This window comes from Vigna umbellata, chromosome 5, assembly GCF_029865625.1.
Source record: "Vigna umbellata cultivar VRB3 chromosome 5, Vumbellata_1.0, whole genome shotgun sequence".
Lineage (NCBI taxonomy): Eukaryota > Viridiplantae > Streptophyta > Magnoliopsida > Fabales > Fabaceae > Vigna > Vigna umbellata.
Window position 1 is genome coordinate 23,456,694 of NC_142169.1, and position 22,881 is coordinate 23,479,574.

At 35.2% G+C, this 22,881-nt stretch overlaps 3 protein-coding genes across 4 annotated transcripts; all 3 read right to left on the bottom strand.

The window, feature by feature from the left end:
- Window positions 1-507: 507 nt before the first annotated feature.
- Window positions 508-5,672, bottom strand: LOC124831317 (protein STRUBBELIG-RECEPTOR FAMILY 2-like). Its single transcript, XM_088092163.1, has 16 exons — window positions 5,582-5,672; window positions 5,088-5,214; window positions 4,925-4,996; window positions 4,772-4,837; window positions 4,203-4,274; window positions 4,041-4,112; window positions 3,854-3,919; window positions 3,715-3,780; window positions 3,404-3,608; window positions 2,923-3,151; window positions 2,412-2,683; window positions 2,038-2,303; window positions 1,775-1,922; window positions 1,225-1,364; window positions 957-1,113; window positions 508-876 (listed from the first exon to the last, which is right to left on the bottom strand). Exons 1-16 carry the CDS (start codon window positions 5,670-5,672, stop codon window positions 757-759), a joined length of 2,169 nt encoding a protein of 722 aa, XP_087948289.1. The 3' UTR covers window positions 508-756.
- A 1,460-nt stretch (window positions 5,673-7,132) lies between these two features.
- On the bottom strand, window positions 7,133-11,757 carry OEP16-3 (Mitochondrial import inner membrane translocase subunit Tim17/Tim22/Tim23 family protein). Of its 2 annotated transcripts, XM_047305264.2 has the most exons (4): window positions 11,605-11,673; window positions 11,449-11,497; window positions 10,671-11,019; window positions 7,133-7,533 (listed from the first exon to the last, which is right to left on the bottom strand). In XM_047305264.2, exons 3-4 carry the CDS (start codon window positions 11,002-11,004, stop codon window positions 7,385-7,387), a joined length of 483 nt encoding a protein of 160 aa, XP_047161220.1. In that variant the 5' UTR covers window positions 11,005-11,019; window positions 11,449-11,497; window positions 11,605-11,673; the 3' UTR covers window positions 7,133-7,384. The 2 variants fall into 2 exon arrangements, with proteins under 2 accessions (XP_047161220.1, XP_047161222.1); XM_047305266.2 differs by lacking the exon at window positions 11,449-11,497 and having other exon boundaries at window positions 11,605-11,757.
- Window positions 11,758-17,538: 5,781 nt separating this feature from the next.
- SPL9 (squamosa promoter binding protein-like 9) lies at window positions 17,539-21,890 on the bottom strand. Its single transcript, XM_047305263.2, has 3 exons — window positions 20,905-21,890; window positions 18,585-18,724; window positions 17,539-18,450 (listed from the first exon to the last, which is right to left on the bottom strand). Exons 1-3 carry the CDS (start codon window positions 21,258-21,260, stop codon window positions 17,858-17,860), a joined length of 1,089 nt encoding a protein of 362 aa, XP_047161219.1. The 5' UTR covers window positions 21,261-21,890; the 3' UTR covers window positions 17,539-17,857.
- Between the last annotated feature and the right edge of the window lie 991 nt (window positions 21,891-22,881).

Here is a 22,881-nt window from a genome sequence, read left to right on the forward strand (position 1 = left end):
ATAAGCATGAGAATCAAGCTTCTTAAAATATTATATTACATGAATAAATATCTTAAGTTTCTATAAAACATTTCCCTATTTGAAACCATGGCTATTTTTCTTCTACATGATAATAAATAATTTGATAAAAACTTACAACAAGATCCTATAAGAAAATCAATAAATAAGAGTGAAAATAATAAAATTTTTGACTGCACATATATAATTTAGAGAATGAAAATTCTATCAAGAATAATTTTCTATATTATCTTTTCTAATGTTAATGATAACTCCAACACTTAATTTATCCGACTAAGATTAAATTAATTAGATCTCAAGTTTTACAGAATAAAGTGTTAAAATTTGTAATTTTTAAACATTTTTTAAAAACGTTTAAATTGTTAACTAAGAATCCAAACTGCTTTTTAAAGATTTTTGTTGGTCGCTTAAAAGCCATAAAATGACATATTTGTAGTTGTTTTAATTTTTTTTCTTTTTTATTTTAAGATTTAGAAGGGTGATGCCTTTCATGGTATGCCAAGCAAGATGAAAAAACTGGGTGAGTTTACAGTTTCGACGTGCGACTCAAGCTAATTCATTTGGGCAGTCCGTACAAACGGAGCGATAATATGTTCATTAGATTTACAAGAGAAAAATGCCACAATAGAAATCAACCCAAGATTTCTAGCCCGTTAATGTCACCCAGTTGGAATTGAAAGTATGCCTCAACAGAAATTACACTCACATGCTGATGTTGTTGGTTGAGTGGAAAGACCTCTAAAATGGATCAAGTTCAGTACCATCTGCTGCATCGCTCTTTTCAATGTCGAACATTTGGTATAAAGATTCAAGAGACTCCATAACTTCGCTCATTGCAGGACGGAGTTGCCTTGCAGGCTGCCATGCAAGAACCAAAATGGCAAATATGCAACCGTTGAGTGAATTCAAATTTAGCTTGAAAATTAAGTTGTTAATACCTGTATACAGAGGGAGATGATATCAGCATAACGAGAAAGAGCCTTGGACGAAAATGTTCTTTTCATGCGGGGATCCACCAACTGTTCCAAACTCGCTCTGTAAGGAAGCATGGGCGGAGCCCATTTCACCAGATATTGCTCCTCCACTGACCTGGCTCTGTTAAAACAAAAATGGAAAAAGGGTCCATTATTCAATTAAACTGCCTATGTGCTGGGTGAGTGGGCGGAAAGAAGGAGAACACAGCTAGATATAGAAAACAAAACGTACCTATCAAAAGGTTTCTTTCCTGTTAACAGTTCCAGCAGCAACACCCCGAAGGCAAAAACGTCTCTCTTTCTGCTGCTGGTTCCTGGTTGGCCATGATCAGGCGCATGGTAGCCCATCTCTTCAATATCAATCTCATTAGCCTGTTTCCAATATTCACCAAAGCGATCAGTGAACCTATGCCTGCAATGGGCATACTTAGGAAGATTGAGATTGCTAACAAACTTCTGATTCACTTGCAATAGCTGCTTTAGAAAGTTTAAGTTGTTTACTATAACTTGTAAAAATACCATCATTATTCCTTAAAAAATTATAGTAACAGTGGAACAAGAATAAGAGCGCGTTTTCTTATTATCAAACATTTGCTGTTCGTTTGGTTTTGATTTTGAAACATACTTTATTTTTTGATAACTTAAAACCAACCAAAAGGTAAAGCAGCCATAAGGTGTGAGCGTCAGAATTAGCAAATGTAACTATCATCCATCAGTGAGTTATGAACTGTTGCTGAATTTTAGGAATAACTCCAGCAACTAGAACCTTAGCAATGACTAACCGGTATGTCAACTTGACTGATATTCAGTGTTCGCAAAATAACCAAGCTACAGTCACAAACTCGAGGCATCAAATTTTCATCCAGTAGAACATTGGCAGCCTTCAAATTGCCGTGGGCCACGGGACGGCAGAACGCTGAGTGCAAATAGCTGGAAACATTTGCGTCAGGTTTAAGAGTTGAGACACATAAAGGTCAGAGACCCAATACCAAGACGCTACTCTCACAATAACGAGTAATAAATTTGGCTGGCACATGGAACTTACTCTAGAGCCTGAGCAACACCTAGAGCAATCCGGAGACGGTGAACCCATGACACAGGTTCGCATGCCTCGCTGTGAAGGGCGTCGTTTAGAGTGACATTTCCAACATAATCGTAAACAAGTAGACCCTTTCCTTTATCCAAACAGTAACCTTTGAGTGCTAAGATGTTGGGGTGCTTCAGTCGGGAAACCGTGCAAATGACATCCAAGAGCTTTTCCTCTTCTTTCAAAGACATTTGCGCGATGTTTATCTCCTTCACGGTCAAAATCTTCAACCAAAACAAAAGGTAAAAACATGTTATACAGTTTGAAAGCAGCAATTTGAAACCCGAACGTGATAAAAAGATTAGTATCCAAAATAAAGATAAAGATTGTACTTTGTCATCCGGAAATTTAGCTCTATAAACAGGGCCAAGAGATCCCTCTCCTAGGATGTTGGCTTCACTGAAGCAATTAGTAGCTAACTCAAGCTCAGCTACTGTGTAAATTTTCGTTCTTCCAGAGTATCTGTCACTTTTAGAAAAACCTTTTCTGAATGGTTCCTCGGTATTGTTATGGTTCGTGGAAAGTAATCTCACAGGACCCATCAAGGATGCAGAATTAAAGAGGGGAATGCTTGGGCTCTCCTCGAGTGCGGTAGAAGATACCCCTATCACCCAGAGGGCGGGAAATAAGCATGATTAACGATACAAACGAATTCACAGAAATACTAAGTGGAATGGTATACTAACCCTGAGAGGTATTTGTTACATACTAGAAGTGAATTTTCAATAAGATCAAGATTTTATTGTATTATTTGTTCTATGTTTTCTTTTATCACTTCAGTTTGCAACCATGACAGATGGCATATAAAGTACCTCACGGCATATGTATTTCTGTATGAATTACCTATGGTTGCACTGGTCGGATGAGAAGGAAATGAGCCATGGCTGCTTTCTGAGCTCTTCAAGTTCGGGTTCTCTAGACGAAGTTTATTCAAAAGGATTGCAACAAAGAGAGCCACCCCTGTGGCCATTAGTGTTCCTCCACCAATCATAAATGCTATTACTCCTGGACCTATATGATTTTTCTTGTGCTTGATTACTCTGACAGGAGCCTCGTGTACTTGGGGAGGAGCCTCATTTACCCTGGGATGAGCTTCATTTACTCTAGGAGGAGCCTCGCTTACTCCAGAAGGAGCCTCATTTACCTTCGGATGAGCCTCATGTACTCTGGGAGGAGCCTCTCGTACTCTGGGATGAGCCTCATTTACCCTGGGATGATCACCATTTACTCTAGGAGGAGCCTCACGTAATCCGGGAGAAGCCTCATTTACCTTGGGATGAGCCTCATGTACTCTGGGAGGAGCCTCTCTTACTCTGGTATGAGCCTCATTTACCCTGGGATGAGCCTCATTTACCCTGGGATGAGCCTCATTTACTCTGGGAGGAGCCTCACTGGGACGAGAACAATTCTGGATGACATTTGCCTGAGTCGTGGGTGGGCTACTAGTGTTCTGCTCAATTGACATGGTATCTGGCGGAAAACTCCAGGGAGGAGAGTTATCAGCCACATGGAATTTATTGTCTCCAATCCTAAGTGAAGGTATAGAGTTGATTATGCAATGTTTTGCGTTCATTATTTCAATTTGATGCTAGAAACTAGTGGTGGTGAACCACACTTGAAATAGTTTTCACTGACCATAAATTCAGTATGGATTGAAAATGCTGCGGAAGAATGCCACTAAACAGATTATCTTGAATGTTCCTGGCAATATAGGCAAATGAGCAAGTAATAGAAGGGAAAATATACATTGGGAAAATGTGAATGACAACCCTACAAATCTGTTAGCGGAAGTTCAGCCAAGTAGGTGACTGATCCAGTGAATCTGTTATTCTGCAGGAACCTGCATACAAGAACCATTTTATAGATAAAAAAGCAGACCCTAATAAAGTATAGTTATGCCTTTGAGTATATGATGAAACAAAAATCAAACTTAGAAAAGTAAATAAGGAAAGTTTTCTTACAATCTGGCAAGGTTTCTTAAGGAACCAAATGAATATGGTAGATCTCCTGAGAAATTATTGTATGAAAGGTCCCTGAAAAAAGAAAATCCTTTTCGAGTCCATAAAATGATATTTGAACAAAAAAGAATGTTATCGTTAGTAAAGCTCTATTTAAAGACATACATTTCTTTGAGATTATTTAAAGCACTAAATACATCACCGATTGGTCCATGTAGTAAATTGTGGCTTAAATTCCTGAAAGACAACATACAATAACAATGATTTCAGTCATTAGTATATTTAATTAATGTGAAGAATAAACTTTAATTAATGTTTAAGCATATTTACTTGTATTACCATCTCTATCAAATCAACAATAATATAGCAAGTAAACTAGTATAATTGTTCACAGTTTAGTTCTAATTTTTTTTTATTGTTTTCTGATGACCAGTAACATGAAAAAAAAGGTTTAGATAGTTTAAAGACAGAATCAAACACATAATTTTCCTCAGGAGTAAATTTCAAACGTGGTAACCTTCCGACGAACGAAATTCCATTTTACTCCAATGCAGCTCAGACGACATAGATTTTTACCACTGGGATATTTGGTTCAAATGGTTAAAATAGTGGAAGCTTTATTTTCTTTCCAAAATACAGAATCATAAGAACAACTCTGCTACATATATACTGGCATGCTTATCACAAGCATATAATTAATTTTGCAGGAACAAGGTGAAGAGAAGCTGACTTACATATATGTGATATTGGAGGGTAAACCGAATGGAATTTCGCCCTCTATGTTATTTGAACTGACATCACTAAAGAAACAAAATCTGGAAATAAACAAATAGCAGATTTGACGATAAAATATCTTGATAAGAGCCTAATACCGTACAAACACTCACAGTTGATTCAAGTTAGGTAGATTATATAGCAGACTTCCAATATACCCTGTGAGGTTTAATCCTTGAAGTTTTCTGCTTTTAGAGAGAGAGAATTACAGATAGTTATTAGTGACATTGACTATGAAAAAAATAGGAAATATAATCAGTGGACTTTGTGCACTACAGCTGTATAACTGATGGTCCAGAACAAGCAACTCCTGTCCAAGACTCTCCACAAGGATCGCTACCATTCCATCCGTTGAGCACAGGTGGGTAGTTAAAGGTCCTGTATAGATCCTGCAGAGCTGACACTATTTATCCAAAAAAAAGTACGACAAATATATAGTTTAGAGAATGAGAAGGAAGATAGTCCACCGTCAAACATTATGATAACATTTAATAGTAATAATAATAATAATAATAATACCTGAATATATAAGTTTAAAAGATGAAACTAGCTTTTAGAATTCATTAAGGATGGCAGAATTGCAAATCTAGAATATCAAACTGAATTCAGTGACAATAAAACAAGAAGTCTAAATAAAACATAGTCTAAAAATTTTGGTTGCAACCAAACGCTTAGTACGATTGTAACGAATAAATGTTTCAAATATGCTTCCAAGAAAAAGAAAATCTAGGACAAAAAAAGGAGTGAACAAAGTTATTTATCTAAGTTACCTTCGCTTGGATGCGTGAACGCTAAGATCTGAGAAATCAAAATTGAGAATGCAAAGAGATTAAGATGCACATAGAGAAAGTGGCGAATCATTTTCCTGAGAATCGGAAAACACAAGACACAGAAATATCAACAATGTGTTTTCTTTGCGTTTTATCGTTCTTTCTAAGTTCCCAAACATGCATACAATTTGTTTCTGGTTAATGGAACTCGGATAGAACTTAATGGAAGAGAAGATTTTGAGGGAAAAACAGAAGAAAAGGAAAAAGAATCAAGATTGCATGAAACTATAGTGACAGTGTCACAGTGAGAATGGTGTCTTCAACTGTTTCTGTACGCAGGGTTAGTTTCTGTTGTGATGGGGTCCACGTAGCTTAGTCCGTTATATTGGTTTTGGCGCGAAACGAGTTATTGGGCCTGCTTGCCTGCCAAAGTCTACTGGGCTTTGATGGGGAACTGGACCTGTGTCTAATTATTGAGGGTTATTTCTTCTTGCAACCCCACAATTATAACTACATTTACAAGCTTTAACACATGACGTACCGCAACTCACCAAAGCATCACGACACCCAACAACCAACGTCACCTCGTGCTACCTCCACCCGGTTCAACCTAAACTATACAGGGGAATATGAAATTCTCAAAACACGAAATAGGCCATTTAACATGTCCTTAATCATCGTTATCACGTCTATGAAATTTCCATAATATTATATTAATAACGATTATTGTAGAAGTATCGTATATAACTTGTAAGAAAACACGGTGATACCAAAATAATCATAAATTCTTTTTGCTAACTAGTTTGGAGGAAGAGTACACAATATAATATAACTACAAATTATCTATATTCGTCGTTTTTAATTGGATGGAGTGAAAAGACCATGAAGCTGAAACATGGAGACAGTTTTGAGAATCACAATACTGAACATTTTCAGTAGATTAAAAAATCTTTGGACACATTTCAGTAAAAAAACACAAGTGTTTCAGATCATAATTCTAAACAAAAATTATAAATATTTACATCATCTCGTCCGTAGTTATACTTAAATAAAGTACAAAATGAACATTCTTAAAATATAACAATTTCTTTTTTGTACAAAATAAGTATTACGAGAAAACATCACCTATTAATAAAGTATTACAAAATATTTTACCTCTTAACACATTAAAAATATCTTTATTAAATACAAATTCCAGAATATATCATATTTATTCAAATATTTCATAATATATCATTTCTTTCATATTATCCACCATGTATCAAAATTTCATTTCAAACTAATACTAAAAAATAAGTTCAATTTGATTTTAAGAATAATGTTGTCAAAGATTACAAAAACATAATATATTATTCCTAAAAGTTTTGCAGTTACTTTGAATATATTATTTATACATGTTTTATAGCTTTTCACGTTATTAACGTTATAGAAATATGGCATTTTCTTACAAAATAAGTGTTTTCGAAGAACTTGTATCCTCTGCTCATAAAGTTTTTTAAAATCCCTCTTAGGTAACACATTTAAAAAACAACTATTCGACAACATTTGAAATACAAATTCCAAAATATCATCTCCGAATGTCATTGTATTGAGAATCTCAAAATTATCTTCAAGAATCTCAAAATAGAACATTTATTGGGATTCAACCAGTTCAACATCAGCAACTTACATAAAGAAACAATATGGAAAAAACTGCCAAGTATGAAATTCCAACTCAACAAACAGAGGGGTCTACAAAAGAGTGATCCACTCTTTCCTATTAATTTCAAACGCCTTCGGTCATAAAAGTGCATAAATTAATAATTATTCATCACCACTGGTTCTTTTCTTTGTTGTGTAAGCGGCATACTCTTTCCCCTCGTCATGTTTTAATGTTTGACCACCGAAATCAATATATGCAGATGTGAATGCTAATGCCGATCCAGCAGAGAGTGCAGTTTTGATGCTCCTTCCTACACAATAGAAGGAACACAACATAAAACTTGCTACGAAAACAGCAGATTCAGGGTGACTTAATTAGACTACAACATCGGTAATCCTGGTTTCGCAATTAATATAAGATTCAGAAAGGTAACATAAAATACTTCTTGAGAAAGTTATAAAGGAAGGCTGAACTGTTAAACAACAACTTCATGATGAGAAATCATATTTAAGTTAGACCATTATAGCTGACAAGCAAATATGCATAAAGATACAAATCATGGGCTCTTCCATGCACAAAAATTAAAAATGGTCAACATGGATCAACTAATAATGAACTGTATAGGCAGGCAAATGGAGAGACTCAAAAGTTTGCCGTATAAGCCAACAGTGATATGCCATGAGACTAACATAAGTATGCTTGGGTCTTGGGATGGAGGGTTTTAAAATAAAAGGAAATAGAGGATAAATCATTCATCTCAAGAAAATGTTTTATAATATACGAAACTTTTAGAATTAAAGAAATAAAATAGAAAATTCTCACAAAACCTTCACCAATTATTCTTTATCCGATTTTATACACTACAAAACTTTATTGATTCCAAAATACCACCATCCTTTTCTTTCACTACAAAAACCTTCAGAACAATGGAACCACTAATCCAAGACAAGTAATAAATAAGTCAGAACTTGAAGTAAAGGATTTCCACAATATATTTTAAGACCAATATCAGCCTAATATATCATACTTTCAGTTTGCAGCGGGTGAATGGAGCAGCGACCAACAAAAAAAAGTCATTATACAATTATTAATAACTCCATACAATAGCCAAGAACAAACAATGTGTAGTAGCCAGAACCATCAATCAATAACATTTCCTCGTAAAAATTTCAGGCACATGTTTAGCTAAATAATTCATACAAGTGAGCGAAATACATGTATAAACTAACACAAAATGGAGTGGCTTTACAGCAATGACAGAAGAAACCAGTAGCATAGTATAAAGAAAGACAAATATAAACACAAAAAGCAGCAAAATTAAGCATCCATGAATGCATACTAATAGTATAAATAAAAATAAAATGAGTTTCTTCGTAAGTTAAAATTAACTCATGCACAAGTTGAAAAATAAAAATTTTATAGTCATATGTGAGAACTTTTACAAAGTAGCTTATGCATATACTAAATTTGACTTTTGGATAAACTCATTTTTTCTCCTGGAAACTCTTGTGGAGAAGTTAGTCCAAACAAACTCAAAGCACAGCTTAAAACATATATCAGGAAAAGAAATTAACCACAAAATTTACCATTTTTCAACAATCCTAAACAACAATCCATGGCACACAACACATCTTGAAATAGGCACTTCCATATGTCAGACCTGGTTCTAAGGCAGTGCAGACAAGTCGTCGAAGTGGTGTTGGACACAGCCCCTGAAACCAGATGCAGCCCAGTAACTGGGCACCCCAGTGACGACAAAGTCCGTGACTGGACATGCCAATGAAGACAGCCTGAAACCAGATGCAGTCCAGTCACAGGACATGCCAGTGACAACAAAATCCTGTCACTGGACATGCTAATAAAGACAGGCCCAATTACCAGACACACCAACAATGACAGACCCAATCTCCGTCAGGAACAAACCCTCATTTGGGTTTTTGATTTTTAAAAAAAATAAAAAAAAAAAGATAAATGTTCTCTTTTCCCTTACCTTCACAAGCAACCAGAATAATTCTAAGAATGAACCAAGAGGTGTCAAGCAGTATGGCACATAAGAAAATAAATGTGTAGTAGTGGCCAAGACTCTGGCTGCTACTATCAGTTGCAACCAAAGAATACTACAACTGCCTCATGTGCATCGCACCATTCCTAGCTGGCGAGTAGTCAGTAATTCCCCTCAGACAAATAGTGTTTTTGTCCCCTTTTCTCCCGACTCATGCAACTATCTATTTTTCTCTCGTTCTACTGCCACTCAAGTTCAATTATTTTATTCTATTTCTTTGCTTGCCATACATAACTGACTTTTCACTGCTTCTCCTTGGTTTTACAATTTTTCTTTTACTATTATAAAGGAGTTATTATGCTGTGACCCCGTGTCTACGTTTTTTATATTTTGCAGTGTCTAGTGTCCCAATCCATGCTACATAGGCAAACACAATTAAGCCTTTCCCACGAGGTGGGATTGGCTACACAATATATACCACATGATGCAAAAATGTTCAATCAGAAGTTATATCTATAGACACATTATTTACCTCCAGTCCTTAATTGCTTCACCTTCCTGGTCTACCTCGGCCTCTAGCCACTAGATTACCCTTCATCAGATCTACTCTCCTTATAGGGCTTCAACATCACCTAAGGAAACATTCTATCATCTTTTCTACAGTAGGTGCTGCTACCCCAAGCTTTTGTCTGGTGCATTAATTCCTAATTCTATCTTGTCCACTAATCTATTGCAACATGTTCAACTTCATAACATTAAGCGTATTCATTTGTCAGTTTTTTCCTGCCTAGCATTCAGTTCCTAATATAACATGCGGGTAGAATAAAAAGTTAGCATCAACAAAATATAACATGGGTTATGGCATAGAAACTCTCCTAGATCCAACAGAAATCCATTTTAGGCTCTCTAAACACATCATGCTACAACCAATCAACGAATAATGCACAATTGAATGAAAGCAAAAAACTTGTAGCTTCTTTTTTGGAACAAAAAAAGTGCCCAATATAAGGATTCTTCAGTGACAGTGAAAAGCACAGAGCAACAAAAGACCAAGCTTTCAATGACAACCAAAAATGACACAAGAACAACAAAAGGGTTAAAGAAGAAAGGGTTGGCCATAGATAACCCTTCCATACACATAGAAACACACATACAACCACAGACAGATTAATTCTCAAAAGCCAAAGAAGAACACATCATAGATTGGCTTCCTAAGCCGGACATCAGAAGTGCAAAAAGCCATCTAGCACAATGACATAACCATGTCAAAAAGCCAAAAAAACACATTGCTCAAATATACTAATTTCAGAGTGAAATGGATCAAGTCATTCTGCGTGATTCCAAAATCAATGACAAATCCATAGGTCAATAACAAACATTTTAGAATCCAGATATTAAATATATAAATTCTCAAAGATAAATATTTATTAAGGAAAATGGGCTACCTTTGTAACCCAGAATAGTTGCACCAGCAACAAATCCGCCAACAGCGCCATTGACTAGATCCCTTTTCATCCTATAGTTCTGCAACAACTGCTCTACACCTATGTAGACTCCTCCTATGGCAGCAAAGGTCAAACCATAGTTGCCCATCATCTTGAAAGTCCTCATCAGCCCTGGAAGGGCAACACTTCTCTCAACACGAGGGACATCATACCAGGTGGCAACCACAGTACCCCAGATAGTGCCAGCAACCAAACCAGTTGTTGCACCCTTTATAGTTTTCATGAGTGGTGTATCTTCATCCTCCAAGTACCTACGTTCTGCTGCGTCCACCATGATTTTCTCTACACACTATCAAAAAATTTACACAACTCATTAATCATGTCAAAAGATAAACACAGCATTTCATACTACAACCAATTACCACTAAACAGAAGAGGGAAGACAGTTTTAATCTCTCCTAACAAGAACATTTTGAAGGAAACCTAATCCAAATAAACGAGATTAAGTTTCCAAGTATCATATGCTTTCAGAATACACACACAGAATATATGTCACTGACCATTTTTCCATTGATAAGAAAACAGAATTACAGGAAACAGTGGTGTAATCAACCACCAGCAGAAATACGTCGAACCAATTCTACGGGAAGACAGGTGATAACAAATCCAAGAAAAAGGATTCCAAACCGGAAAATAACATTGGAAACATCCGCAACAGAGAAAGATGCAAAACAATTATTGACAATCATAAAAAATGAGTACGAAGAATCACACATACATTCAGATCGAGGACGTGCGCTACTTAGAAAGGAAATCAGATTGAAACCCTAAACAGATGTGTGAAGAAGGTATGAATGGAGTAAGAGAAGAGAAATTGGGGCACAGATGCGATATTGATGAAGAGAAAAAGAAGGGGTTAGCGGTGAGAATTTACCTCCGAGAAATTGAGAAGCGAGAAGATGGGTACTCGTCACTGTAAACTGGAAACACCCTCGACCGCAGTATTACATCAGGATTTTCTTTATCATATTTTCAATTTCTTTTTATTTGCTTTAATTTTTGTGCAGCACTGTATTATTTTAAAATATAATCAAGTTATTGTCGATCTCAATAAAAATGCATGGTCATCGAAGCACAATCTTGCAAATAAAAAAAATTTAATAGTTATTAAATAAAATTAATTTAAATTTAATAACGTGGAAAAAAAATATAAGTTTTGTAACTATTTTTTTTGTTAGCTCTTTAACTTGTTTTTTTAATAAGGTATTTTTGTCTGATTTTCTTCACCAAAATTTACGGAATGCAATCAGAAATGCAATATGGAGAATGGTGCTTCTAAAGTGTTACAGACACAATTGAATAAAAATAAAAGTTTTATTTAGAAGTGTTACAGGAAAGACAAATGATTTTACCTTTCAATTTCAAGTACATAAGTATCTTGTTCCCTTCCTATACATCTGAATCAGTCACATTTTGATGTCGAACACTAAGCATAAACTCTTATAACAATATTAAGATATTATTTTTAATTCAAAGTTTCAGAATAATAAATTTAATTCACCTTAATAATGAAATTTAAATTTAACTTAATAGATCTCAAGTTTTAAATCTATCTTTGATTTATTTGGATTAGATTAGATTAATTAGATCTCAAGTTTTTAAAACTACAGTGCTAAATTTTGTAATTTTGAAACATTTTTTAATAATTTTAAAATATTTTTTTGAAAACTAGACTGTATAATTATTATAAGAAAAATTATAAAAATTTCGAGCAACTGTCCAAGACTCTCTCCACAAAGGATCGTTACCCTTCCATCCTTTGAGCACAAGTGTGTAGTTAAAGGTTCTGTATACATCATGCAGAGCTGCCACTATTTATCCAAAAAATATACAATAAATATATAAATATATAGTTTAGAGAATGAGAAAAAAAAAAGTAATGTTTAAAGTTTCATATAGATTAAAAATAAAATCAAATTATAATATATAAGTGAAATACAAACATATATATATAAACTGGTTTTATGAGATTAGACTTAAAATTTCAGTTCTGGAAAGTTATTTTGCAAATTCTTATTTTGAAAATTTTATTCCAACACACATTTCATATGTTTAAAAATTATGTTCTGAAAATTTTATTTCGGAGATATTATTTTAAAAATTTCGAAAAGATGGTTCTGGGAAGTTTCCAGGGGGTGCAGGAAGTAAAATCCATTATTTAGTAATGAATGAAAAAAATGGAATAAAGTTGATTACAGAACGTCAACATATGATGTACCGCAACCACCAAAGCATCACGACACTCAACAACCAACGTCAACACGTGCTAAACTCCACTCCACCTGGTTCAACATAAACTATATAGGGGAATATGAAGTTCTCAAAACACGAAAAGGCCATTTATCATGTCTTCAATCGTATTCTTAATTCTCATAAATGTAAAATATTCACTTTAAAAAATCATAAGTTATCCTATATGGGTAAGTACAAACAATTTATATAATACTCTACATAACATAGTAACGAACAAAATGTATAAAGAAAAAGAAAGAAAAAACTATTACAATTAATTTAGGTAAAAAAGATCTATGAATATTCCCTCAAGTTGGATGATGAATACATATCTAACTTGGTAACAAGATTGTCAAGAGATATGTGATGAAGGGGTTTAGTAAAGGTGTCAACAAGTTTGACAACAGAAGAAAGTGATAAAAAACATATTAGACCTTGTTGTATTTTCTCTCTAAGTGAACAGATGATCTCAACGTTCTTGGTACATTCATGGAACACTAGATTATGAGCTAGATAAGGTCATGAAGAAGATAAATAGCCATTGTATTTCACAATTAAGGATGGTCAAAGCTCTATACTCAACTTTAGAGGAAGAATAGGAAATAGTAGTTTGCTTCTTTGATTTCTAGGAGATCAAAGAAGAGTCAAGAAAAACATGGACTCAATGATAGAGCATTAGGTATCCAATTAAAAAGCTCAATCAAAATCAGTAAGATCAATAATGATTCTTGATTTTTATTGTCTTCTCTTCATGTGATCATCTTTATACAAGCTTCTTTGAAAAAGATCTTTTACTTAGAAAATTGACTTTAACATACATAGGTGTATAACTTTTTGGTACCAGGTCAGATGCTATGTTGTTTTTCTAGAGGCAATTATGTTGTTGTACAGATACATCAAACATAAGACATTGAGAAAACATTCTCAGAATATCTTCCTATCTCTTAACATTCTTCTAAATCAATGTAGAACTTTTGAATAAAGTTTTGTCCTTTATAATTTGCATAGATAAAAAAAACAACACAATAGATAAGAAAGTATTATTCGTACATGCGTTTAAGTGTTAGACCTTTAACAAAAGGGTGGTAGATAGGGTGTTATGCCCCTGTCTACTGGCTTGTTTGAGGTCACAAAGAGATTTGCGCAACTTACAACCTTTAGTGGAACGAAAAGGAAGTAAAGTGAAGGGGGAACCATGTAAACCTCATCATGAAACTCTGCATGAAGAAAAACATTATATTCACATCAAGTTTTTCAAGCCCTTTAATGGCTACGATGGCAAGAACAATTTTAATAATAGTGATCTTAGCAACAAGAGAGAAGGTGTCAAAAGAATCCATACCTTCTAATTGTTGTAGCCTTTGGCTACCAAGGGGGCTTATACCGCTTAATAGTGCCATCATCGTGATATTTAACCTTGTAGACCCATTTTCAACTAATAAGTGTCTTACTTTTGGGAATATCAACAAGAGACTGAGTTCATTTTATTGTCAAGCATGTAACTCAACATTCATAGACTTTTGCCAACAATCCAATTTAGAGCCTTGGGTAAAAGATGTAGGTTCAAAAATAGGATTGACAAAAAAACAATTTTTTTATAAGAGATAGTGCAATGGTTATGATTAAGAACAAAAGGTAAAGGATAAGCACAAGTACTTGCAGAAGAATTCTTGAAATAACTAGAAGCAATCACAAAATTGCAATAAAAATTTGCCAAATAAGATGGTTTGCGCCTAATGCAAGTGGAGTGGCGAATAGGTTAAGATCGAGAGGGGGATGTGCAAAGAATCTGGTTAGGGGCAACAAAAGAAGTAATGTCTACAAAAGGAGGATTGACAAGGATATTAGGTGAAGGCTTAGTGGATGAAATATCAAATATTAAAAGGGAGGTAAGGAGGAACATTGGTAGGAGAAATAAACACATTGAATGGAAACACATTCTCATGAAGAATTACATTTCTAGAAAGGAAATTTTGATGAGATTGAAGATCATATAAGACATATCCTTTTGTACCTTCTTGTATCCTAAAAAAACTAGCTTTGCTTGATCTAGGTTGAAATTTGGTTTTATGAGAATGAAGAGCACTAGCAAAAGCTAAACGAACAAAAAACCTTTAGATGAGTCATGCCAGGTGGTTGGGCATACAATAATGCATAAGGACACTTAATATTTAATAAAGGAATATACAATCTATGAATAATGTGAATGACTTGTTGAACAACAAAATGCCAAAATGATTGAGGCAGTAAAACTAGGCTCGTGCAACATTTAAAATGTGTTTATGTTTTCATTCAACAATAATGTTTTGTTGATGTGTCTCAATACATGTTCATTGATAAATTATTCTTTTGGAAGAGAAAAAATATTTAATAGAAACTTTACTCCATTATCATTGCAAAAACATTTAAAGTGTGCAATGAATTGATTTTCAATCAAGGAAATAAAATGTGTGAGATGTGCTCTAGTTTCATATTTATTTTTCAATAGTTTTATCCAGGTAAAGCGAGAATAATCATCAACTAAAGTAAGAAAATATGTATGACCGAATATACAAGATACAAAATATGGCCCGTAAATATCTCCATGAATAATATTAAAAATTTTATAAGAATGTGTTTCACTATTGTGATGTGGCAGTTGTTTTTATTTTGCATGGCAACTGCCACAAGGATAATGAGGTATACAATAAGGATTAAAAAGAAATTGTTGGAAAATGACACATAATATGGAACAAAAAAAACATGCCCTAATCTAAGATGCCAAAGAGAGGCATCATTGGAAGTTGCAGTAATGGTATGAGCAAAGGCAAGGTGAGAGTAACAGGGATGGAATAATAGATTTATCATATACGAACAACCTTGGATTGATATCATGGGAAAAGACCATGTTTGAAGTATTATGTGTAAACAGTGTGATTAGTTCTTTCACAATAAGAGCAAAACTTAGTGTCATATGGACCATTGTCTCAAAAAGTTCATCCTCAGCCTTTGTGAAAAGAAACACCTTGGTCGCATCCACTATGGAAATTTCTTGTATTAGAATTGCCCATACTTTTGGATTGTGAATGAAAATGAGTCATGACAATTAAAACATGATAGTGAAGAATAGAGTATGACGAAGTATGAAGAGAATGTAATTGTCGTTCTTATTGAACGAACATATTAAAGACTTTAGTAATCTCGAGTAAAGGATCGATCAACATAATCTGAGATTTCACTGAGACAAATTGGCCATTGAGCGTTTTAAGAAAAGGAATAATCTTGTTTCTTATAATTCTTGGTGGAAGCAACACCACAAGAAAATGTAATGTCACACTTACACAGTGAAAAACAGGACGAAAACTATCAATTTCTTCCCAAATGATGTGCAACTCGATGTGAAATTCAGTAATGAAAAGTGGACTTAGGTGTAATTTGTAGAGATCTTGTAAAGCAGTGACTCGAAAAATGTCTCCATGATGAAAGTAGTGATAAAGATCTTGCCACATCTCAGAAGCCATGGATTTCGATCATGAATTTGCCATATCTAGATTTCGATCTAGATAATATATTTAAGAATCTACTCATAGATCGATCGTTAAAGTCATGAGGGAACTATTGTATTACATCAATACAAATACTCATGAAAAGAGTTATGCAATAGTGGTTCAAGTAGGTTCCATAATGAATTTTAGCTTGTTTTTTAATTTGAGCGCAAGCTTCATTCCCCGAGGCTAATCATGATTTTTTGTCATCTAACACAAAAGAGACAAAAACAAGGGCAAGATTCTTATTGGAATGAAGGAAGAAAGGATTGGAAGGATTGGTATAGGGTTAAGAAACCATAACAAAAAGGGAGAATCAAGAATTTGAACCATGAGATACCATCTTATTTCTAAGAAATATAAAATATTCATTGTATTGAAAAATCAAGTTCTTCTAATTGAGTGTGTACAAACAGAGTTTATATAATACTCTACATAACAGAAACGAAACAATGAACAGAATGTATAACAGAAAAAAAAAAGAGAGAGAAAACTGTTACAACCATACCCAGGAAAAAAATATCTACTAATAATTATCACGTTTATGAAATTTCCATAATCTTGGTTTTTCATGTAGGTCGTTGCAGGGGATAGCATATTTAATAAGGGCACAGGACCAAATTAGTATGAAGGCCACGGTAGTGCAGCTCTCAAGGTTATGCCAATGAATCCCGATGATTTAGGATTTGATTTCACAGCTTAGGTTGAATTCGAATTTTCAATTTTATCTTTGCTGAACGGAGCATTATTGTGTTTCAGCGGGTGCTTCTTCTAGTTGATTAGCAGCGGAACAAGGGGAAAATAAATTAAGAACATAGGCAATGAAAACCATACCTTCTTTTATTTCAGACTTTGTTTAAAAACAAATATGACAACGAACGCAGTTTACAAATTGACTTCAACGGAAAATCAAACATGAAACTTAGTTTTACTTTTTGAAATGAACGCTGGGACCTCCCAGTTGAAAATCACATGCCTTGTTATCTAAGTCATTCAACTCAACACACTGCAAAACATTCTCAGGTGACCAATGTGTGCAACACTGTTCAAAATAGTCAAAAGATAATATCAAATAGCTTTGAGTAGGGGTAGCAAATAACAAAGAGTTTGTCCTCCCAATCACAAATACTTCCAGAGGAGACAGCAATGGCAGATGACACCATACCTATGCTGCCAAAACAGTAACAAAACACACTCTCAGGTGATTCATTTGGAACCTGAAAGTACCACAAAAGAAGCAAGGCCACCCACGCCTTGATTATCAGTTTAAACAAACCAAAACAAGCAAGTGATATCAGTCTGGTAAGTAACCAGGTAGGCACAGGTTTGTGCTATTTGTTATTACAAGCCACATAAAAAAAAAAAGTGCACTTAAAGTGACCAATGAGCAGATTCATATTCCCTGGACTGTTCTAGATCCATGAAATGCCTCCTTCCCTGTTGAGACAGATCTAACTCACCATGGAGCTGGCCATTCAGAGGCTGTGAAATATGACCCAGACCTAGATCAGGGACAACCTCAGGCGAACAGTTACCAGAATCAATGCCCTTGAAACACCACGAGGTATTTGGAAGTTCATGGAGTGATGCACCATGAGATGAAGCAGAAAGTTGTGTCATGGGTGTCCCGTTGAAATTTATCATATTATTCAACCCAAGACTTGGTGCTGTGTTTCTAGAACCCCATGTTTGACTTGACAGAAGAGAGAGAGCACAGCTCGAGTCAGTGACACCTGTGTAACTTTCCCCTGGAGGATGACCGGGACCGGCAAAGCTTGTCCCACCAACCGAACCCTGCAAGAAAATGTCAGATGGTGTCTCTGCGTTGCCGTGCCAGCTAAGTGTGGAGGTTTGACTTCCAGGAGCTAGCTCGGATGATCTAGGAGTTGGAAGTGAATTTCTCAGACTAAGCTTAGGATATGAAGCCAATTCCATCAGAAAGTTGGCCCCTCTGCCACTATTATCTGTCAAAAAAGGTGCCAAACATTAGAATGTGTTTTATATGTAATGCCAAGAATGGCACAAGCTGAAACTACACGTCCTTCCCTATAGAAAATTTGAGAGGCATGAAACTGATGTTTTACTGATAGTTTCTAACCAAAAGCAGATGAAGAAAGCCTGGCATAGCGAGAGGTTAAGAGAGAGCTGGGTGGGGGCTTTCTCCGACGTTCATTATGGCCAGCCAGTCGCCTGCGGCAACTTCTTTTTCCTTGATCAAACTCAGGAAGCTGGTGAAATCTGAGCAAGGCTATGAAACATGATATTAGTTTTTATAGCTATAACTTATAAATTATTCCAATTTAAGTCAAAGATAGATGAATAAGTGCAGCCATGCTAACATGACAAGACTATTGTTTCCTAGCATGACATGCTATCGTGTTGTCGCCACACGTATTGTTGCCACAAGACGAAATTTCTAACAGACTATACAGTCATAATTGAAAATAGTAAAGAGCACAAGCAATATAATATGTATAAACAATAGAAGAACGGTGTTTTTCCATTAGATGTAGCAATCTCGTTCACATTTTGAAATGACGCACATCATGTGAGCATGTCTAGCACTGAATGAGATAGCATATTAGCAGAGTATAAGATGTTACTTGACACCTGCTTTACAAAGACAATCCTTAAACATTGCTCAGATAACATCATGTGGTTCCATGATACAGAGAATTCAGCTTTAACATATTCGTAAAATAAAACTATGGACAATACCAATAACGCTCTTTCTCTTCTTTATTAGCAAAAGGGGAAGCAGTAAGAGAAGTTAAAAATCTTAAATATAGGGAATAAACCACAATATAGATCTTCCTATAGCCCCATTTGAAATGCCTTAAGTCAGGTTGGATGCTAGAAAAATCCATATTCAAAAATATGTTTGCATTATCACTGATATTAACACGTACTTTATCTAAGCATAGAGTATTGTTTTCGTATTTTCTGATTATTCTCACTATGAAAAATAGCTTGCTTCTCCACTAGAAATTCTACAGATCAAAAGTATAACTTATGACCTAGAAAAGCCTCTTGAAACACTGAAGAACCGTGAGACCAAAAAAGACAAAAATTACACTTGGAGCATATACCCAAAGGCTATCCCTGCTCCAAAAAATATACTGCAAAGGAAAACCACGTTCATTGACTAATGTGATGCAGCCAATGAATGGCAGATGTAACAAAAACAGTCTGCATAGCTAGAATCATAAAACATGATAGAAAGAAAATACGCAGGCACATAAGCAAGGCGTGTGGTTCGGATTTCACACTCATTCTCAATAAAGAGATAATAAGTCAATAACTACAGAGAATTAGACAACCTATCAAGCTATACATGAGTCTCGGAGGCAATACATGAACAATTAGACAATGTATCAAGCTTATGTCATATAAAATCTCATTATCTACTACCAGGACCCACTTTATGGATGGCCAGACAATGGAAGGTTGTGGCCACTTTCATAGTCCAATTAGCGGAAAACTATCATTATGATAATAATGCAAGCCTTAACCAACAACCCAAGCTTCACTAAGATAAAAAGGGATTGCTCTTGTAGCACAAATAACAAATTATAAAACACTTGATTCATAACACTACTGAAATACCTGGATTAATCTTTTCACGGATACGGACCTATAAAGTTTGCTCATGTTTGGTAATATATTATATTTGAGAAACAATAGGTTTTTTCAAAGGCTCTCTCAGTAATCTATAAATAGAAAAAACAATCATTATTTCCCCAAAACATGAAATCCAATCACTAAACAGTAATCACAAATTATAACAGCACATGAATACAGAATAGAGGGCCCATACCCCAACCCCACAAGGCTAGAGGTAGAACAGCAGAGTAGTGTAGTGTATTGTGATTTTCAGACTACAAGTTGCACACCCACTTCAAACCTTTTCCGTACAAACCGAGTTATTATTTTTAATACCAAACACACCTGGGTGCAAGAATCAATTCGCTGAAAAGGAAAACAATATTTCACACGCGTTATCAGACAGCCGTTCAGATAAGCACTTTAAAGCTAGGCTAGAGGAAAAAGCAAAGTACACCGTGCATAATCAACCAAATCATAACTGAACAAAACATCTCCAGAACGGACACGAAGAATCACACCAAAACTTGATCAAAAGAAAAACCACGATTAAGGAACTAAACCAACAACACCAAATAAATAACAAGCCTATAATTGCAACGACAAAACAGGATAACATATCTCACCTACAAACCTACACCACAGGCACCCGAAACCTTAGAATAACGGACAATTTTTTTAATAAAATAAACAACACCCTACCCTACTTTATCTTACCTCACCTATTATAGTAAAATATTAAAAGAGCACAAGAAGAAGAAAAGGAAAGAATTTTTTTTGTTTCAGGTAATAACAACAATGAAAGATGGGTTGACCTGCTACACTGTTGACAAAACCTTTGTTGAAGGCCAGCAACAATGACTGTAGGGGATTTAGAGTGCATGCCACAGACCTTGTGCCTAGAATAGTAAGCTTTAGCATCACTCAGATCTACCATACACCCTTCAACTTGACACCTTGGAGGCTGAGCTGGTTGAACAGACCCACCTCTTCCTTTCCTTGAGGAAGAGGAAGAGGAAGAGGAAGTAACACCAGCAGCAACAGCAGCAGAAGTAAGAGAAGTGGCTGGTGTAGCCAGACCCACATCCTCAAAATAGATTTTTTGGCCGAATTTCAAACCGTTGAGGGACTCAGAAGAGGAGAGTTTTGTGGCAGCAGCGTCTGAACCCATTGTTGGTGATGAGAGGTGTGGTGGCAGGCTAAAGTGTATTGTTATTGATGTTATTATTCATTGTGGTCTGTTTGACAAGAATAAGAGAGAAGAGAGAGAGAGAAGGAGGGAGAGAGAAAGAGAGATAGGGGTTGGTTGTGAAGTTGTGAATGTGAAAGTATTGTGTTTGATTCAAAGGAGTGGTAGTGGGAGAGTAAAGTGGAAGACAAAAGAGGAGGTGGAAGGGTAGGGGGGAAAAGGAGAGAGTTGACGCTGGGCCATAGTGGCAGTGGGCAGTGGCAGCGTGTGGTACACTGAGAAGAGAGAAGGAGTGAGTGTAGTCAGAGAACCAAACACACCCTTGTCTGTCCAAAACCAAAAATAATGGAGGTAAAGCGCCAGCTACGAGAGACAGATTGTACCCTCTTTTGTTTTTCTCCTTTTTCTTCCCTTCCCTTCTCAACTCAACAATTCAATTTCCCTCACTGCCTCCACATCCAAATCCAACGTTTCAAGTTTTAACCATTCCCGGCCCTAACAAGTGTAACTGTCGTTTTGTGCAACTTTTTCTGTCCCTGTCACATACTCGCTATGCTAGCTGGTTCTACATACGAAAGGGATGTATCCATCCACCCAAATTTTACAATAAAACAAACACATCTTTCTACCCATCCCTTCCTAAAATTCAAACACACATACCTTCACATTCACATATTAATTTCAGAATCAGCATATACATACATACCCATACTTTCAGAATCAAAACTACCACCACCAACAACAACAATAATAATAATAATAATTAACCCTAACCTCGCAATTCTTACCCTCTTCCCAGCTACACTAGCGTTTTCATAGAGGATCTCCTCCATTTTCCTCGCCCTGGAGAGTATTTCCCTTTCGCACCTATTTTCTGTTGCACAAGAAAGTAAAGGAAAATATCAAAATTGTAGTGTAACGTTTAGTATGCTTAAATGTTATTCAACGTTCTCTTACATTGTTTTTGGAAGTACTGTACAATGCAAGTCAGCGTTGATGGGTTGTTTAAGTAACGCCAAAGCGCCTCACTATAAATAATATCAAACAGTTCCATATCCCACAAAATGTATATTTTAAACTTGATTTGTGTACTTAGAAACTTTTTATTTGTTAGATTTGGGTTTCAATTCTTATGAATATCCTACTATTTAGTTTAGTTCTTAAAGTATTGTTCGGTTTGTGTCTTTCAAAAGTGAATTATCTGTCTCTTAACCAGTGATTTTGTTAATAGTAAGTTAGCAATTATAATCTGTGTCATCATTCTCTTTCTCACACGTACCCTCACAACCATCACGTCAACGAGTCCTAATCAATATGAAAAAGAATAAAAAGGAAAATTAAACATAAATTTTTTCAAATAAATAAGTACATAAAGATATTCTATATCTTTTTATTTTCTCTTCATTCCTTTAAAACTAAATTCAATAAAAAAAGTATAAAGTAAATTAAATAAAAATGTTGTACCTTCTTTCTTTTCTTTTCTTTTTTTCTCATTAAATTTTCATGAAAAAATTTCGTTTCTCTTTTTTTAGGTTAGGGAAATTGTTAAGGATTGGGAGAAAGAAAGGGAATATAACAAATGAGACGAGGAGAGTACGGCAGA

Coding starts and splice junctions, on each gene's coding strand:
- LOC124831317 (XM_088092163.1), bottom strand. CDS start 5,672: ATGATTCGCCACTTTCTCTATGTGCATCTTAATCTCTTTGCATTCTCA. Junction 4,997..5,087: donor GGACCATCAGTTATACAGCT/GTAGTGCACAAA, acceptor CTCTAAAAGCAG/AAAACTTCAAGGATTAAACC. Junction 1,114..1,224: donor GGAAAGAAACCTTTTGATAG/GTACGTTTTGTT, acceptor TTGTTTTAACAG/AGCCAGGTCAGTGGAGGAGC.
- OEP16-3 (XM_047305266.2), bottom strand. CDS start 11,004: ATGGTGGACGCAGCAGAACGTAGGTACTTGGAGGATGAAGATACACCA. Junction 7,534..10,670: donor AACTATTCTGGGTTACAAAG/GTAGCCCATTTT, acceptor TCTATTGTGTAG/GAAGGAGCATCAAAACTGCA.
- SPL9 (XM_047305263.2), bottom strand. CDS start 21,260: ATGGGTTCAGACGCTGCTGCCACAAAACTCTCCTCTTCTGAGTCCCTC. Junction 18,725..20,904: donor TTTTGTCAACAGTGTAGCAG/GTCAACCCATCT, acceptor AGCCTTGCTCAG/ATTTCACCAGCTTCCTGAGT. Junction 18,451..18,584: donor GCTTTCTTCATCTGCTTTTG/GTTAGAAACTAT, acceptor CTTTTTTGACAG/ATAATAGTGGCAGAGGGGCC.